At 42.4% G+C, this 18,816-nt stretch overlaps 1 protein-coding gene across 9 annotated transcripts in view; it reads right to left on the bottom strand.

The window, feature by feature from the left end:
* Positions 1-18,816, bottom strand: part of EIF4ENIF1 (eukaryotic translation initiation factor 4E nuclear import factor 1) — a 42,418-nt gene that overhangs the window by 23,548 nt on the left and 54 nt on the right. For 2 of the 9 annotated variants that reach the window (XM_027124225.1, XM_027124227.1), the window contains exons 1-4: positions 18,369-18,735; positions 17,596-17,715; positions 5,260-5,333; positions 2,891-3,018 (exon numbers count right to left, since the gene is read on the bottom strand). In XM_027124225.1, the coding sequence (XP_026980026.1) occupies positions 2,891-3,018; positions 5,260-5,333; positions 17,596-17,715; positions 18,369-18,455 (409 nt within the window). In that variant the 5' untranslated portion in view covers positions 18,456-18,735. Of the gene's footprint in view, positions 1-2,890; positions 3,019-4,260; positions 4,374-5,259; positions 5,334-9,591; positions 9,611-16,933; positions 17,042-17,595; positions 17,716-18,368; positions 18,782-18,816 lie in introns of those variants that run through there. The other 7 variants (XM_027124228.1, XM_027124233.1, XM_027124226.1 and 4 more) reach the window with 7 other exon arrangements.

The following is an 18,816-nucleotide window of genomic DNA, read 5'->3' as shown; positions in this document are numbered from 1 at the left end:
ACAGCTAGAGAGCTCACATATTTAACGAAGATGAGCAAAACTTCATCTCTTTGGAGGAATAAATATACTTTATAATCAATAATTTTCCATGATTAATCTCCATAATCCCTTTGTTTTGACTAAATCCCCCCCGCCCCGCCTTTTTTTTTAAATTTGCTGCGCAGTGCAGCATGCAGGATCTTAGTTCCCTGACCAGGGATCGAACCCTCGCCCCCTCCAGTGGAAATACGAAGTGTTAATCACTGGACCGCCAGGGAAGTCCCTTGACTAAATTCTTATCTATGTAATTATTAGCAAATGTTTTGTCAATTAATAAACTACAGTAGGTGTCAGTATTTGAAACAGTAACCACTTAAAAAGAAAGTATTGAAAGTATTGAACAGCTGAATATCCACATGCAAAAAGAAAACACTTAAATTCATACCTACCACTATATACAAAAATTAACTCAAAATGGATCATAGATCTAAATGTAACCCCTAAAGCTATAAAACTTCTAGAAGAAAATATGGAGGAAATCTGTGACACTGGGTTAGCACAGTTTTCTTAGGCATGACACCAGGAGCACAATCTATCTTAAAAAATGATAAACTGGGGCTTCCCTGGTGGCGCAATGGTTGAGAGTCCGCCTGCCTATGCAGGGGACATGGGTTCGTGCCCTGGTCCGGGAAGATCCCACATGCCGCGGAGCGGCTGGGCCCGTGAGCCATGGCTGCTGAGCCTGCACGTCCAGAGCCTGTGCTCCGCAACGGGAAAGGCCACAAGAGTGAGAGGCCCGTGTACCGCAAAAAAAAAAAAAAAAAAAAAAAGATAAACTGGATTTGATCAAAATCTAAAACTTTTGCATTTTGTAAGTTACTGTTCAGAGAATACAAAAACAAGCCACAGATTGGGAGAACATATTTCAAAGAATATATCTGAGGGAATTTCCGTGGTTAGGGCTCTGAGCTCTCACTGCCGAGGGTGCCAGTTTGAACCCTGGTTGGGGAACTAAGATCCTGCAAGCCACAAGGCGTGGCCAATAAAAGAAAAGAATATATCTCATAAAGGACCTGTATCCGATACATATAACAACTCTTAAAAACTAAAAAGGACAACTGGTTTGAAGAGCCACTTCACCAAAGATGATATATGGATGGCAAATAAGTATATGAAAAGATACTCAACATTAATCATTAGGGAAATGTAAATCAAACAGTAATGTGATACATGCCTATTAGACTGGCTAAAATCAAAAAGACTGACCGTTCCAAGTGCTGATGAGGATGTGAAGCAAGTAGAACTTTCACACACTGCTGGTGGAAATGTAAAATGGGATAACCACTTTGCAAAACAGCTTGGCAGTTTCTCAAAACATTAAAGATACATCTACTATAGAACCCAGCCATCCGACTCTTAGATATTCAGCCGAGAAAAGAAAGCATGTCTATAGAGAGACTTGTACGTGAATGTTCAGAGTAGTTTTGGTTAATAGTCAGAAACTTGAAACAACCCAAATGTCTATCAACAGATAAATTGATAAACTATGGCAAATTCACACAATGGAATACTACTAGGCAATAAAAAGGAACGAACTTTTATATACCCCAAAACATGAATGCATCTTAAAACAATTATTTTGAGTGGAAGAAGCTACCCAAAGAATACGTACTGTATAATTCCATTTATGTTAAACTTTAGGAAATGTAAACTAATCTATAGTGACAGAAAGCCGACCAGTGCTTGCCTGTGGGGCGGGGGTGGAGTGTAAGAAGGGACACATGGGGTGCTATTAAGGAACCTTTTAGCTGTCATGGAAATGCTTATTACTTTGATTGTGGTAATGGTTTCACATTGTATTCACATGTCAAAACATCAAATGGTACACTTTATGTGCCATTTATGTACCAGTCTATCGAATGCCAATTTTACCTCAATAAAGATGTAAGAAAAACATGTCACCACACACAAAAATTCTTCCTAGGAAAATCAGAAAACTAAAGATAAGTCTAAGTGAGGAAAACCTCCTTTAATCCTCTCACTAGAAACATTTCCTAAAATGTTTTGGTATGCACTTTTCCAGACTTTCCATGCACTGTCTGTTTTCGTCCAAAAATAAGACACAAAATAGACAGTTTTGCATAACTTGGTGAACATGTCTCCAACATGTTTTTACAGCTGAACACTCCTATATATGGATATACCAAAGTTTACTCAACTTCATTTCTACTGCTGGACATTTAGGTTGCTTCTAAGTTTTCATCTGTGTAGAAGGGTCTTACAGCTCAAGCTACAGTCATCACCCCATCTTCTTTGTTCAGTTCCAAGTTGGTTTTATGATGCGTGTTCCTCTCATCTCAAAAAGAGTTCCCTCTTGCAACTAGTTCCTTGACTAGCTTTTATATTGCCCGCTATCCATTTCACTTTTCTAGTTTAAAGGGGGAAAGGTATGGAAGATCAAACTTTACTCCAGTCGCAAACCACATCGAAACCCAGTATTCAGATCATACTCTATTGTGAATTAAGAATTGCCAGAACTAACTTATACCTGAGGAAAAGTCTCACCTGAGACTGGGCGTAACCAGCTCTCCAGCGCAGCTTTAGGGTCCCCACATCTAACTCAGCTATCCACTTCAATGAAAGACCTGGTACTTTTAATTCAAAAGCACATAGCCTAATACAGTCTACTCACCACTGCTACATAGGAAGGCTATGATTTTACTCTGCTAATCAGAAATGAACTTTAAAAAAATAAAATAAAATTCAAAAAAAAGAAATAAACTGTTAAGTCAGTTTCCTGATAATGATACTTTCTCCCAATGCATAAAACTCTCACAGCTAAGAATGAAGCCAGCAGCAAAGAGCACTGTCTCCAAAACTGCTGCCCCCACTTCTCAGAGACTGTGCTCACCTACTATCCTGCGCACCAGGGAAGGCCGATCTGTATCTAACTCTTTCTTCAGACTTTCCATTGGTGAACTCCGTCCTGAAGCTGGGTAGAGGGAGGCATGCCACTTCTCAGGATCCCAGACACCATCACTGCAAGTCAAAGGGCACCAACAGTTAGAACTTGCACCATGAATAACACACGTAGTCTAATTTCTACTACTTCAGGTGACAGGTTATGGAAACCCCTTTCCAATATAAAACTTTATGGTTGCCATCAGAATGGTTCTCTCTTTTAAGATGAAAATAAAAACAACTAATAAATTCAGCAATACATTGTTGTTGTTCACATAATAGCAATAGTCACTTGAAAAGCAGTGGTTTGTGCATAAATGAAACATCCAGACCACAAACCTTGGGGTGCATATGGATTATAGTATCTATGCCTGTCCTATACAAAGAAATGCTCCATAAATATTGATTACTCAGTTTACTGAAGATTAGTAAAGGGAGGAAAAAGCCCCTTAATCCTCTTATTGGAAGCAGCTCCTGGAAGGCTTAGTGTATATTTTCCAGAATTTCCATGTACAGTCTCAGTTTTTCCCACAAGTAGGACAGACAGCTATTTAAGAGCCTAAAGTGTGTAGTCTGGGTTTGACTTCGTTACTCCCACACTAATGATGGGGTGGCAGGTGGTACAGTGTGCAGAGGAGAAGCTTTGGAGCCCAACGATCTGGTACCTAACTCTAGCTCTGCTAGGATGAGAAACTCTTTCCTCCATCTCTCTTACTTTCATTATTATTATTAGGCACAATGTCTCCACTTCAGAATCAAAGGGAATATGTGCCCATGATAACTATTTTACGCCAAGAAGAAACAGCTGTAACAAGAAAATTCAATTTGAGGCATAAAAAACCTTTACAGCTTTAATGAAGAAAAAACTAAACAAAAACAAAGAAAACCCCCAGCTAATCTGAGACTTAGCAAAAACTCCTAACCAATTAGAATAGCCATTATTCAAGTATCACCCTCACCAGGGGAAAGTGGTGAGGAGTCCAGATTTAGCAACCTTCTGAACTGTCCATGTACAAAATTAAAAAAAGCATGTGCGGGCTTCCCTGGTGGCGCAGTGGCTGGGGGTCCACCTGCCGATGCAGGGGATGCGGGTTCCTGCCCTGGTCCGGGAGGATCCTACATGCCACGGAGCAGCTGGGCCCATGGGCCGTGGCCGCTGGGCCTGCGTGCCCGGAGTCTGTGCTCCACGGCGGGAGGGGCCACGGCAGTGAGAGGTCCGCGTACCACAAAAAAAGAAAAAAAAAAAAGCGTGTGCTAGTCTATCAAAAAATTAAACACTATATATATTTTTTAAAATGTGGGCCAATATGAACCATCTACCTTGATATTTAAGAAGTGACCTTAGGGCTTCCCTGGTGGCGCAGTGGTTGAGAGTCCGCCTGCCGATGCAGGGGACACGGGTTCATGCCCTGGTCCGGGAAGATCCCACATGCCGCGGAACGGCTGGGCCTGTGAGCCATGGCCGCTGGGCCTGCACGTCCAGAGCCTGTGCTCCGCGACGGGAGAGGCCACGACAGTGAGAGGCCCGCGTACCGGGGGAAAAAAAAAAAAAAGTGACCTTAACGTCTTAAGATAACCATAAGAAGTGCAATGTAGGGTTATTCTAAGAGACTTTCAGACCATTTTTAGCTATAGCCTTCTCAAACCAAAGCTTTCTACCTTATGAAGGAGCCCAAGATGCAAAAGGGCTAATGTGGGGACTTCCTTGGCAGTCCAGTGGTTAAGACTCTGTGCTTCCACTGCAGGGGGCTCAGGTTCCATCCATGGTCAGGGAACTAAGATGCCGCATGCCGTGAAAACAAAACAAAACAAACCACCCCAAAAAATCTGAATGGCTCTCTTGTTTGGGAGTGAGGGGTGGGGGACTGATAGAAGGCCCAGAGTCCTCCTGATCGTCCTGCCCCAGGCAGGCCCTGGAAGGACCCTCAAAGCACAGTGCAAAAAACCACTGGCAGAGAGAAAAGACTCTGGTCAGGACTCCTGTGTTCAAGTCTTAATTCTGCTTTTTGACAAGGTGCCTTTGACCGATGTGTCATTTTCTAGTTTTAGTTTCATCACCAGTTAGTTGAAAGAGAATTGGTTTAGTTGTCCTTAGAGTTCCTTGCAGCTTAAATCTCTGAATTTCAGCTAATTAATAACAAAGCCGATGAAGACAGTGCAGTGAGATGCTATTTAGTCATGTTCATAGCTTACGTGCAATTTATTTGTGTGGAAGCCCAATGTCATTACCCCTGAAATCTCCCCACTCGTAATTCCAGCAAAACAATACAACTCCATTTATTAAGTTTGGTGTAACAAGAAGTTGACCCCCACAGATACCTGTCATATTTCTCAGAGAGGCACGAAGGCCTTTGTTTGGAATGAGGGCGTTCTTTAATATCCAAGAGCTCCTCCTAGAAAGAGAAATCATATGGTGATTTTGAACAATATTTCTTGGGCCACATATTTTCAACTTATTTTTGTTATCAGTAACTGACTGTCTACCTTAAGCAGTTCATACAGTTCTTATTTATTTACACCCTGACTTATTCCAGAAAGAACCAGAGTCAGCTCAAGGTTCTCAGCAGAAGCTCAAGCAGAATTGGCAAATAACGTAAGTGATCAGTTTATTGCTAAAACACACTCTCTCATAAACTTCTGTCCAATAATACACCCCACAACACTGAACGCTGATCAAGGCATGGTAGCTTTAGGCTTACATAAAACCTTCAGCTATTCTGACTGGTCTTAAATGCATTAGATGCCAACTTACAAAGGGACAGATTTTTTTTTTTTTAATGTACATGGTCCTTTACCCCTAAATACTTCAGTGCCTGTTTTCTAAAAATGAGCATATTCTTTCACAGCCTTTTTTTGTGGCTCCATGAGAGAATTAAGCCCTATAGAAAATAATTTGAGTGACTATTTTTCCATTCTCCCAAGGATTATACTTGGTCAGTATCACTTTAGATGCACAGGAGAGAAGAGAATCTATTACATACAATGGATGCCTTAGGGCATAAGGGCTCACTTCTGCAGAACCTGGTTGAGAAGTGTTGTCAGTTTTATACAACCAGTTATCAATAACACTTTATCCCCCTGGATTCCAATTTTGTCAAATGACCCAATAATGTCCTTTATATTACCTTTGATTAGAATCTAACACAGGATCCAGTCTAGAACCAGATATTGGTTGTCATGTCTCTTTGGTCTCTAATCTGGAACATTTCTACAACTTCTTTTGTCTTTTATGACATCAGCATTTCTAAAGAATAAAGCCTACTTTTTTTTTTTTTTTAAAAAAGAACATTATTCATTTTAGGTTTGTCTAATGTTTCTTCATGATTAGATTGAGGGTAAGCATCTCTGGAGCAGAATACTAACCTAAGAGATGTCCACCTCAGAGCATCACCTCTGGATGCCTATGTCACCCATGTGCCCCTCATCAGTGATGTTAACTTGATGTTAGCCACCTGGTCAAGGTATTCTCCAGTTTTACTCTTTAGTTACTACATTCCCATTTGCAATCAGTATGCAATCTGTGGGGAGACACTTTAAAATCATCCAAATATTCTAGCCTTCATCAAAATTTCCCCATAAATTTAGCACCTACTGGTGATTCTGAGCCAAACCAATATTGATTTTTCAACTGTAGGCCTCCCTCCATAATTACCAGTCAGGCACTTGGCATTCCACTGTAAATACAAACCCTCCCTTCTCCCCCTTTTATTTACCTATTTATTATTGACATGGGCTCACAGATTCCCAGCTTTTCCAATGGTCTATAATTCATTAATGTCCTTAATTATTTTGGTGCTCAAATTGAGAGTCTCTTCAAGCAGGCTCCTGCATCCTTTTGACATGCCCCATCATTTTTTAAAAGCACTTTCTTACTTTCTATCTTATGTTGTACTCATCCTGTCCTAACCCCTGAGTCAGCCATTTCTTGAGAAATCCAAGTTCCTTTAAGTGGGGAATAGTATAATAAATCAAGATTTGGGAACTGGGTATCCTCATTTGCTTCTAGGCCCTCTCAGCAGAACTAGGAAATATGTGCGGTTATATATGCACACGTGTGCACACACGCACACCTGCTCATACACATGCGTATACACAAAACCACTGCCTCCCTTTTATATAAACATTTTCATAGTAAAGTTAAAAACAGCAATTCCCAGGGCTTCCCTGGTGGTGCAGTGGTTGAGAGTCCACCTGCCGATGCAGGGGACACGGGTTCGTGCCCCGGTCCGGGAAGATCCCACACGCCGCGAGCGGCTGGCCCCATGAGCCATGGCCGCTGGGCCTGCGCGTCCGGAGCCTGTGCTCCACAACGGGAGAGGCCGCAGCGGTGAGAGGCCCGCGTACCGCAAAAAAAAGACCCCAGCAATTCCCAAACTCTCAGTACCAGTAAAATGCTACAACTGCCTTGCAAAAAAGCATATACCATTGTGCTGTGGCCTCTCCAACACCCCCGTCACAGGCCTCACAACAGAATGCTTGCTGCTTCTCTGATCACTGCTTCCCATATCTTGGGGTAAATACGGAGGGATAGAGTTACTCTCTCAGCCTACAGGAATCACAGCATATAAGCATGCCATGAAGTTACTCAGTATCTTCAGACACCTGAGGCACCTAAATGTTTTCTCCATTAGGTGAGAAATAGCAAAATGCCCTAGAACAAGATGACATTTTAGTTTTAAACCCAGAATATCAATTATTTACATTTATTTAGGATTCATTTATGAATTATGTCTTATTAATTGGGTAGATATACCTAGAAAAATTTGGAAGTCTGAGATAAACAGAATTCCAAATATAAGAAAATGTCTAAAGGCTACTCAAAATTCTGAAAAAACTGTCGAAGTACTGACATACCACCTGCAAATTGCCAGTAGAGACTGGAGTCCAGTGAAATCTGCATGGTGAACACAGCGTCAGAAGGGCAGGGGTGACACAAATTTGGTGGTGAGGGGTGGGGAAGATGGACCAATAGTAGTTATGATGATTGCAGATGCAACAATACAGAAATCCTAAGAACAGTAGGGCTTAAAACATTTTCCAGTAAAAACAGGAAGGACCTTGCAATATAGGAAATACTTATACACTACAGGAAAAAACACTGCAAAGCAATCTTCTGCTATTAGAAGCAACCCAAAGATTATTACATATCCCCTCGCTCCACCACCCTCAAATCCAAATATTAAACTAAGAATCCTAGTATACTATTAAACCAAGGGCAATATATTTCATACTTAAATATGTATATTCTCAATATACAAAAAGTTTCTGAACAATGAGGCTCTGTTTGAAACTTTTAACTCCAAATGATAATAGGGAGCCCAAGTGATAGGTGTTCTCTATTATTACTGCAGCTGTTTGCTGAAATGCTAATGATTTTATCTATTTATTTAGGAGTCAACTTGCAAAGATTAAAATTTTAACACAGCCGCAAAACACGTAGATGGACCAAAATGTTCTATTTGCGGGGATCAAAAAATATTTGAACAAAGGTAAAAAAAAGCCTTACAAAAAAGGGAAATGAGGAGGCTAAGGAGAGATGACAACTAAATGTAATATGGTCTCCTGGATGGAATCCTGGAACAGAAAAAGGACACTGGTTTAAAACTAAGGAAATGTGAATAAAGTATGGACTTTAGTTAATCACAATGTATCAACATTGTTAATTGTAATAACTGTACCATACCAATATAAGATATGTTTCCAGCTTTTCTGTAAATCTGACTGTTCAAAAAAATAAAGTTTACCCCTGTCTCATACTATATAGAAAAAGAAACTCAAAATGTATCAAAGACTTAAACATATGAGCTATGACTATAAAACTCTTAGAAGAAGACATAGGTATAAATCTTCATGACCTTGGATTAAGCAATGTTATTTAGCTATGACAACAAAAGCCTAAGCAACCAAAGAAAAAAGATAAATTTGACTTCAAATTTAGAAATTTTTTTGCTTCCTATGACACTGTCAAGAAAGTGAAATGACAACCCATGGGACAGAAAAAAATATTTACAAATCACGTATCTGATAAGAGTCTAGAACATAGAGAGAACGCGTACAACTCAACAACAAAAAGACAATAACCCAATTTAAAAAACAGGTAAAAGATCAATAGATTTTTCTCCAAAGATACACAAATGGCCAACAAACACATGAAAGATGTTCAACATCATTAGTCATCAGGCAAATGCAAGTCAAAACCACAGCGAGATACCATGTAATGGCTACTAGGATGGCTATTTTTAAAAAAAGGGAAAATAAGTATTAACAAGGATGTAGAGAAACTAGAACCTTCTAACATTGCTGATGGGAATGGAAAATGGTGCGGCTGCTGTGGAAAATGGTGGCAGTTCTTCAAAAACTTAAACACAGTTACCACATGATCCAGCAATCCCACTCCTAGTTATAAACCAAAGAAAAATGAAAAATTATGTTCACACAAAAACCTTGTACACAAATGCTCACAGCATTATTCACAACAGCCAAAAAGTTTAAACAACCCATGTGTCCATCAAATGATAAATGGTTAAACAATATGTGGTAAACCTATACAATTAATATTTAGCAACAAAATAAAGTACTCATACATGGTACAACATGAACCTTGAAAACACTATGTTAAGTGTAAGAAGTCAGACACAAGAGGCCACATACCGTAGATTCTCTTTATATGCAACGTTCAAAATGGGTAAATCCATTGAGTCAGAAAGTAGGTTAATGGTTGCCAGGGCCTGGGGGAAGGGGATAAGGGGCAGGGGTGATTGTTAATGGGTAGTTTGTTTGCCAAGATGAAAATATTCTGGATTAGATAGTAGTGACGGTTGTACAACTCTGTGAATTTACTAAAAACCACTAAATGGTACACTTTAAAAGGGGTGAATTTTATGTATGTGAATTCTATCTCAAAAAAAATTTTTTTAAGTAAATTAAACTAAGAGGTTTAGTTACCAGAGGTTAATGTTTTGTTTAATTTCTCTTGTTACAGACTTACTGCTCTAATCACAGATTTATAAATGCCAACTACCCTTGGATACATAAGAGTGGCTCAGGTTGGTAAAAATGTTTTAATTTTCCCTCCCATATTATTCCAGTTTTCTCTGTTGACTTTATACGCTTGGCGTATTCTAGGTGTGAATGCGCAATGTACAGACTTGGCAGGCCTGTAAGAGCGCAAAGGGGAACAGTGGGCGAGCTGCACACAGGCATCAACCACGCCAGCAGCACCGACTGTGCCACGGTACGCCTCTGACCAAATGCAATGTCCAAAACACAGCCCACCTGTCTACAGAGGATGAAGAGCAATTTTCTTTATTAACAGTCTGAGAACTGGGGAAACAAAACAATTCTTGGATTGAATAGCTCCTAGGAATAACTTTAAACATCTAGGTCAAACTACAGGTACTGTTCTTAAGAGCAGGGCTTCTTAAACCAGTTTCACAGCATCAAGGAAACCATACACAAAACGCATTTGTGCAATTTCTGCAATGAGTGTTCATCTCCAATGGTTATCCAAAGACCTCCAATGGACCCCACAGAGGTTAAAAAGTAGTGCTTTAAACCAATCACGTTTCTCAAAATGTGGCCCAAGGTCCACCCCAACATTTAGGGAAAAATGAGATCCTCCTCATTGGGTTTAGAGAACTAAACCTGTTACCTTCAGCAATGTCTTAAGTTGCTTAAGATGGTATCCCAGCTTGAGAGGATCCCGCAGTTAAGTGCGGAGGAGAGAAACCATACGCTAAGTCAACACAGAGTTTGCTCTTTCGTAACTGTCCACAGAACACTTCCTGTGTGCCATGCTTAGTGGCTAGCACAGGCAGATGACTGTGGTCCCTGGCCCCACTGCTCTCCAATCTCTCAAAAGAAGTCTTCTTGAACTTGCCATCTCAAGAGTCCTTAACAGCAACTATTCCTGGAAAGGAATCCCTCTGGGATATTTTCAAAGAAAACCTTCAAGTTTGGCTAAAGGCAAAATACTTCGAAGTGCCCATTTTGAACTGGGAATGCTCCTTCCCTATGAGTATTTCAGGAGGGAATGTGAGATTACCCTTTTGTAGAGTCCTGACAATCCACAGAAACTTACATCGTGAACAAGTTCACTAAAATTATTATCTGGACAAGAGAAGAGTTATCAACAGAGACCTTAATTTTTGCATAGGTTACTAAAACCTGACCAGGCAAGAACAAGCTGCTAATTGGCTAAGAGTCCCACACCCAAGGAAGTATAAACACGTTTTCTTAGTTTTAGCAGCCTTCCTTAAAGAAAATGTGTCAAGTCTTCCCAAAGAGTCTATTTGGGAATTACTAATATGGACACCCACTTTCAGTGATCAGAATTAAAGTAGAAAGCAAATGATGTGAGTATAAGCCCAAAGCAACAGTGGTTAAAACCTTATACAGTTTCTTTCTGCAGAAATCCCCTGCAGAAGCAGCTATGCATTCTGATGACAATCTATGATAGAATTTCACACAAGTCACTTATAGAAGGAGATGAAAGGGGAAATGTTCTTTACCTCCGTGAGCTGAATTCAATTCACAAGAGTAAAAAGCCCAACTTTTTATGATTACCGTGGATATTGTTATTTTACTGTTAGTGGTCTGAGCGCCGTAGAAGTGCCCCAGTATCTCACCTATGTGTGCCTGGCTCTTCCTAAAGAAGGCACATGTCCCTGGAGCAGCGCTTGGGTTGGGTCCCCCTTTGACCTCCTCTTCTAGTCCCCACCCTCCACACACCCACTAACATTGGGTTTGGCCCATCAGGCTCTCAGATGGTTGCTGACTGACCTGATATTTCAATCTATGAGTCACATGACTTTTCTGAAAGGCTTAGAAAGCTTTTAAAAATAGATCACAATGGGGTAATGGCATTCATAGATGACAGCCAGGGCAATGGTGAACGAATGACACAGGGGGTGCCTGAGATACCTTCCACCATCCCCCATTCATGAGGTTTGTTGCTAAAGGGGCACCGTTTAGAACAGTTCTTACAGGCAGGTCAGGATGCAAACTGGATCCTGCAGAGCTGATAAGCAGGACTCAGGCTTGGATTCACCCAAGCCTCTAATGGTGGCTGATTTGATGCAAAGACTTTCTTCTATTGAAAGGATTTATGTGAAGCTAAGAAAATGGGAATAGGGGAAAAAAAAAAAAGGAAACCCTGCTTTTTCTGTTGATCTGGCCAACACAATAAAAATAAACCTTGGCTTTTAAATGCGTTTATACAACCGATAAAAGCAATGTAAAACATGAAGTAAGCAGGTAAATAAGTACCAGAAGGAAACTTATGAAAATCATTTTTAGGGTGGTAGCATTACATCTTCATAGTGCTTTCTGGTTTCATATTGAAATGGAGATGGTTACTGTGACATTTAGAAAATAAGCACCTTGATCTAAAGGTGGTATCTAAAGAAGCTATCTTTCAGTATCTCCCCCTACCTTTATTACATCATAAGCAGTTTTTTTTTTTGCGGTACGCGGGCCTCTCACTGTTGTGGCCTCTCCCGTTGCGGAGCACAGGCTCCGGGACGCGCAGGCTCAGCGGCCATGGCTCACGGGCCCAGCCGCTCCGCGGCATGTGGGATCCTCCCGGACCGGGGCACGAACCCGTGTCCCCTGCATCGGCAGGCGGACTCTCAACCACTGCGCCACCAGGGAAGCCCCCATCATAAGCAGTTTTTAACACTTATTGTGTGCCAGCCACTTTTCTAAGCACTTAATATTCATTTTCTCATTTATTCCCCACAAAAATCCTATGGGTTAGATACTATTCTATCTGCATTTTACAGGGGAAAAAGATGAGAGTCAGAGAAGTTGAGAATATGACTGAAGGCAACACAGGTTAAGTAGGTGGAAGAGTGGGGGATCCCAAACCAGGCAGTGGGGCTCAGTGGCCCCTTATCCTCTTCTCTCCAGTGATTCTCTTGAGAGGACAGGGGAAGGTGCCCAACCCCTCTCAGCAGCTTTGTCACTCAGTGTTGGGCCTGTCCCAGTCCAGTGGGACTGCTGGGAACCCTGAACGAACTGCCAACTCCTCGGGCAGGCTCCCCCTAGGCCAGCTCCTCTTACAGCACCCCTTCCTGAACCAAAGATTTAGGAAGGGGTGCTAGAACCACAGATTTCTATGTCAGACGTTCCAATTGTGAAATTACTGGCTCATTATCTAGCTAGAAGTTCCCACCATGAGGAAGGAGGAGAGGATACCCAAGGGGACAAGGGCCCTTAATCCCAACTTTTCAAGATGACTTAAAATCGGAACAGGTAGGAAAGAGCAGTCAGAAGACAGTATCTATGGTGTTGCCAGCCAGCCCCCTCTAAGAACTTCCAGTCAGGTTTCTGGACAGCTGAAACATTAACATGGTATCATGATTTTTGGTACCACAATTCTGCCTTCCCCCATATAAACAGGCACCCCTATTTTTATACTAGCTTAGAAGTTTATAGCTAAGTGCCTCACTGAAATGCCACCTGTTAGAGCCTACTATTCAACTCAGTTTATGAGATACCCATGAAGTTATCAAATGAGATCTTTGTATAGCAAAAACTGACCATCAGACTACTGATTTCAACCTAGAATTTAAATCAAAGAGTATTCTCAAAGGCTTGACTTCAAGTCTTGCAAATGATTCTCTCCAAGAAGGCTAGAAGGATTACTCAAATCAGTCCAATTCAGTTGCTTGTCTGTTTTCTTAATGATTTTAAAGCAAAGACAGGGAATTCTCTGGTGGTCCAGTGGCTAGGACTTGGTGCTTTCACTGCTGGGGCCCGGGTTCAATCCCTGGCCAGGGAACTAAGATCCTGCAAGCTGTGTGGCATGGCCAAAACAAACAAAACAAAACAAAGAAACAAAGCAAAGACACAAACATGGCTGTACCACTGTGACCAACTGCCCATCAGCCACAAATTAGGGTGGGCTCCTTTAAAGATCCCTACAATGACAAATAAAATGGTGCCAATTTATAACTGGTCAAGGCAATGAAGAGCACACAGGTATAGCTCAGATAATCCAACACCTATTTTTCAGCTGGTAGATTTAACATGCATGGTTAACAATGGTCAGTATCAAGCTGAATATTCTGAGTGTCCTCCGCTTTTATTCCGTGTCCAACTGGCAGGTGACTGCATTCAACAAGGAGTCAGTGGCAAGCTACAGAAGCAAAGAAGAAAGCACAAAGTACGTAATACTTTGTGATCTAAGAAGATCAGTCTGTTCGCTTGAAGAAAAAAACATGGATCTGAATAGTGGGACAGGCGAAAGCATTTCTATTTTGTACTTCAAGCAGAAGATGGTATCACTGATAGAAGAGCAGGTACTACATCTCAAGAACTGGTAAACAAGGACCACTGATGAAGGTAAGAAAAAGCTGAATGAGTCCCAAACTTTTTCCACTAATAAACCTCACTACCTCCTGTTTTCTAAACTAACGGTTCTCAAACTTGAATCTGAGTCAGAATTCTCTGAATTACTTGTTATTCAGCCAGTGATGCCTGGCCCTAACCCTAGAGTTTGATTCAATACCTCTGAGATGGGGCCCGAGATTTTGTATTTCTAACAATTTACCAGATGATACTAAATGGTAGTTTTGAGGACCACACTTTGAGAACCACTGTCTAAACCATTTTTAATCCATGACTTTTGATGTGAGACCCCAGTCTATAACCTCCCAAAGTCCTTCAACATAATGCAATCACTTTAGAAAAATTGCACATTTGAATACTACCAAAACATAGCTTTTGATCTTAGGAATCTGGCCTGGCAAAATGGACCTGAGTGGGTTTATAAATTAAGGGCTCAAGACCCTCAGGATAGCAGGTGCATATAATAAAGCTACTCATAACCATCCAAATTAATAATCACTGAGGCTTAGTAGTAAGCCTGAAAATTCCCAATGTGACCCTAACTTGAGTTCCTGAGACATTCATGGAAACACAATGGACACCAACTGAACCCTGGGGAGTAACTATGCACCTGAGTTGCTTGACAACATCAACACCATATTTCAAGTTCTCCACAGAAGACTAAAGCCTTGCTACTCAAAGCATGGTCAGTGGACCAGCAGAATGGGCACCACCTGGGAGCTGGTTAAGAGGCCACATTTTCAAGTCCACCCCTGCCCTAACAATCAGAATTCACACTTTACCAAGGTTCACAGCTGATCCCGAGACACATTAAGGTTTGAGAAGCTAGCTGGACTAAAGGATGTCCTACCACACAGGAAACTCTGGTCTGTTACCTTGAAAAGCACTCGCCAAACATCTAACTCCTCCACCTGCATAGGGAAAAAACCTCGAATTCTGAACAGACTATTCACGTTATCCCATAAAACAACTGAATACTACTAAGTGGAGAAGGGTCAAAGCTTAAGAAACCCTCTCATCTGGCCAGTGTTTTCTTGACCCTGTAGTTAATTACAAATCCCTCAATTACAAAAGTTTTCAGAAAAGACATCACTTACAAAAATCACTGAGAACAGTTTCCTTCTACTGCTTCTAAACTTTCTAGCTTGTGAACCTGAAGTGGCAGAAACATTACTAAACGTTTTATTTATTCCAATAGTTTGATCCCAGTATGTATATGGGGAGTACGATGGCTCAAATATTATTCCAGTTGTGGAACCAAAAGACATTTATTATAGTGCTCAGAACATAGGACTGTTTCAAACTTCCTTCAAAAGGAAAAAGGCTTAGTTTGCCTCAAATCCCACATAAAATTACCAGAGTGTTGAGAAACATATATATGAAAGCACTACCCTAATACCCCAACACTGCCTAAACATGACCCTAAAATTGCCATTAACTAAGTACTCTTGAATGAAGTGGAAAGTAAAACTATTTCTAACTAAATTGGGGAGAGAAGACCATTGGATGTAAACTTAACTGTCAACCTAAAAATTTCTTTAAGGCACATTTATCTAAGCATGGCAGAATTCTGAGGCTGGATTGTCAAAAATGGGCAATATTGAGCTTCTCAGTCTTTACTGTAGACATATATAAGTTCCACACTAAAAAAGACTAATAATATCTTCCTAAAAATGACTTATGCATAAAGATGCATATACATTAAAGATGAAATATACATACTACCCTCTGATGAGTGTGTGACAGTGATTCAAAAGCCTCTATGCCTGGACTCTACACATAAAGTACCAGTCAGAACTTTTATTCAAAAACTGCTGGGAGACCTGAATTCACACGAGCTTATATCAATAAGAGCAGTTTAAATCACTTTCCCTTCATTTAATAAGCTTTTCTCCATTCAGATTTCACCTGTCAACATTTTAGGTAATGAATTTAAGTTGTGAAATACTACACAAGCACTCTCAGGTTTGAGGGAAACTATATTTGGGAAGACCAAATCTGAATGAAGAAGTAAAGTGCTTTCTATCAACTCACATTCTGTCATGCCAAAACAGATTGTATTAATACAGCAATTAACCAAAACTCTTTTACACCTGAAAACACTCTTTTCCTCAAGTTTTTTTTTTAATGCTAAAAATGAATATTACTCCAATAGCATTGGATAGTTTATCAAGTAGTTAAGAGTAGTAGCATCACTACACAAACAAAGCCCGAGTTTAAAATACTAACCAATCAGTATTCTGGGAAGCCAGGGATGATAACCACGTTAGAATCCTTGATGGGGTTCACACCAGGGAAATAACAGATATGGGCCCAACTAGGACACAACCCTTCCCATCAACAGTCCCATGCACATTTTATGTACTCCAGCTCAACACAGTTCAGTGCACTAGGAGAATTCACTGCTCCAGTCAACCTCTTCAGAAATGTTCAGTAGCCCACAGGACAGTGAAACAATAGCTTCTATAAATATACAACCTTCAGGTGATTCCTCCTCCCCCACCCCCCTGAAAGAGGAGATATCTGGAGGAGTTTTAAATCACCACAAGTTTTTAGCTTGAAGTCTTAACTTTTGTTGAGTCCATATGCATTTTACAACAGAAAGTAAAAAAAAAAAAAAAGAATTAAAAAATCTGGTTACCCTAGGCAAGCACACCAGAGTATTCCTGTGGGGAGTTCACCTCTCAAGGAAACATCAATACAGAGGACACTGATTTCTGTGAGGCATCCCAGAGCTGAAATCCTTACTCTATGGAATGTAAGTCAATAACACATCAATTACACAGCTGTTACAGAATTTGTCTGCCAACATATACTGATCCACAAATTCACACAGGGAATATCGAGCCAATATTCCCTTCACCTGAAGGCTACTTAGGGGCAAATTCTAGTTTAAACTCTGGGTATTCACACTACAGAAAAAAGTTCAAAGCAATGCTTTACTAAATCTAGTTAATATGTAGTTCACATAGTGAGTCAGAATGAGACTACCACTTTAAATAATACTAATGAAATTCCTACACAATGTTACTAATCTCCTCACCTATAAAACACTATTTCATTAATAACAAAGCATACTTTTTTTTTTTTTTTTTTTTTTGCGGTACGCGGGCCTCTCACTGCTGTGGCCTCTCCCGCTGCGGAGCACAGGCTCCAGACGCGCAGGCCCAGCGGCCATGGCCCACGGGCCCAGCCACTCCGCGGCACGTGGGATCCTCCCGGACCAGGGCACGAACCCGCGCCCCCCGCATCGGCAGGCGGACTCCCAACCACTGCGCCACCAGGGAAGCCCACAAAGCCTACTTTTGTATAGCGATGCGGGGATTTGGAGGCCGGTTGCTTCTTCAGGTCAAGGAAGGCATCTCCATTTTCTGTTTCACCCACACTTCTATCCATGGCTCCTTGGTCTACAGTTCTTTGCACCTGGAAGAAATCAGCACAAAACTGTCACTGAGAACAATAAATTTTCATAAGTCCTGACTGTTTAAGAAACGGAAATTCATATCTCTTAGACTGACTACCTTTAAAAAACCCTCACCCAACAATTACGCTATAAACCAGAACCCACTTGGAAACACAAACACTGGTACTTAGATACCTCTTCTATCAAAGAGCTAAGCATCACAGGATAAGGAAAGGAAAAGTGCAACATGCCCAAATCAGGGTCCACCCTTTAAGCAGTTTTAATACAAAAAGAAACCAACATTAGTCGCTGCCACCCGTGAGGGCCGTTCAGGCAGTAGTGGGGAAGTTTCTCGTAGTGGGGGCAGGTAGGAGACTGGCTGGAGCTGGGGATCCGGGAAGTCGGGCAGTGGTAAAGTGCCTGTCACTTGCCAATGGACGGCGCCAGCTGCCCCTTGTTACCGGAGGCCAGGGACTGGGGACGGGGCCAGAGCGCCCCTCACTAGGCCAGCCGCACCTGTGGACATGTCAGGGGAGGCCCTGGCAAGGAAGGGGCGAGCGCAGGCTTCAGCTCCAAAGCTCAGCTTCCCCTGGCCGAGACCCCAACCCCCGGCCTCTCGCGCAGGCCCCGACCCAGCGGCCTCCTTCGGAGAATGGGCGGGGACAGTACTCACGGAGGGGAGGTGGGCCGGAGGAAGCGGGGAGGCCGAATCCCCCGGCCCGGGCACTCCGAGCTGGAGCCGGTACAGGCCCGCCGCCATCCAGCCCGGCGGCTCGGGCCCCACCAGCCCGCCCGCTGCTAGCCGGCCGCCCCGCTGGCCTCGCGCCCCTGCCCGGCCCCCGCGCGCGCCCCGGCGCTCGCGCTCACGCCCGCGAACCTGGGCGCAGCGCACCCGCGCCCCTTCTCTTCCCGCGGGCCCAGGCGTGCGGCGCCCCGAATCCCGGCGCCCCCACCGCCACCCAGCCCTTACTCGGTGCCTCGGCCGCCGCTCCCCTGCCCGCCGCCCGCGCCGGTCCGAGGGCTGCTCCGCGCGGCCTTCGCTCTCGCCCCCCCCAACCCGCTCGGATTGTCTCCCTTCAGCCGCCGTAACCGCAACCCAGCCCTCCGCCCCTCCTCCCCGG

The sequence above is a fragment of the Aethalodelphis obliquidens genome, unplaced genomic scaffold (genome assembly GCF_003676395.1).
Source record: "Aethalodelphis obliquidens isolate GAN/ISIS:26980383/991018 unplaced genomic scaffold, ASM367639v1 scaffold28, whole genome shotgun sequence".
In the NCBI taxonomy this organism is placed as follows: domain Eukaryota; kingdom Metazoa; phylum Chordata; class Mammalia; order Artiodactyla; family Delphinidae; genus Aethalodelphis; species Aethalodelphis obliquidens.
The sequence above is the reverse complement of the archived record's forward strand: the minus strand, read 5'-3'. Positions and strand labels throughout refer to the sequence as shown.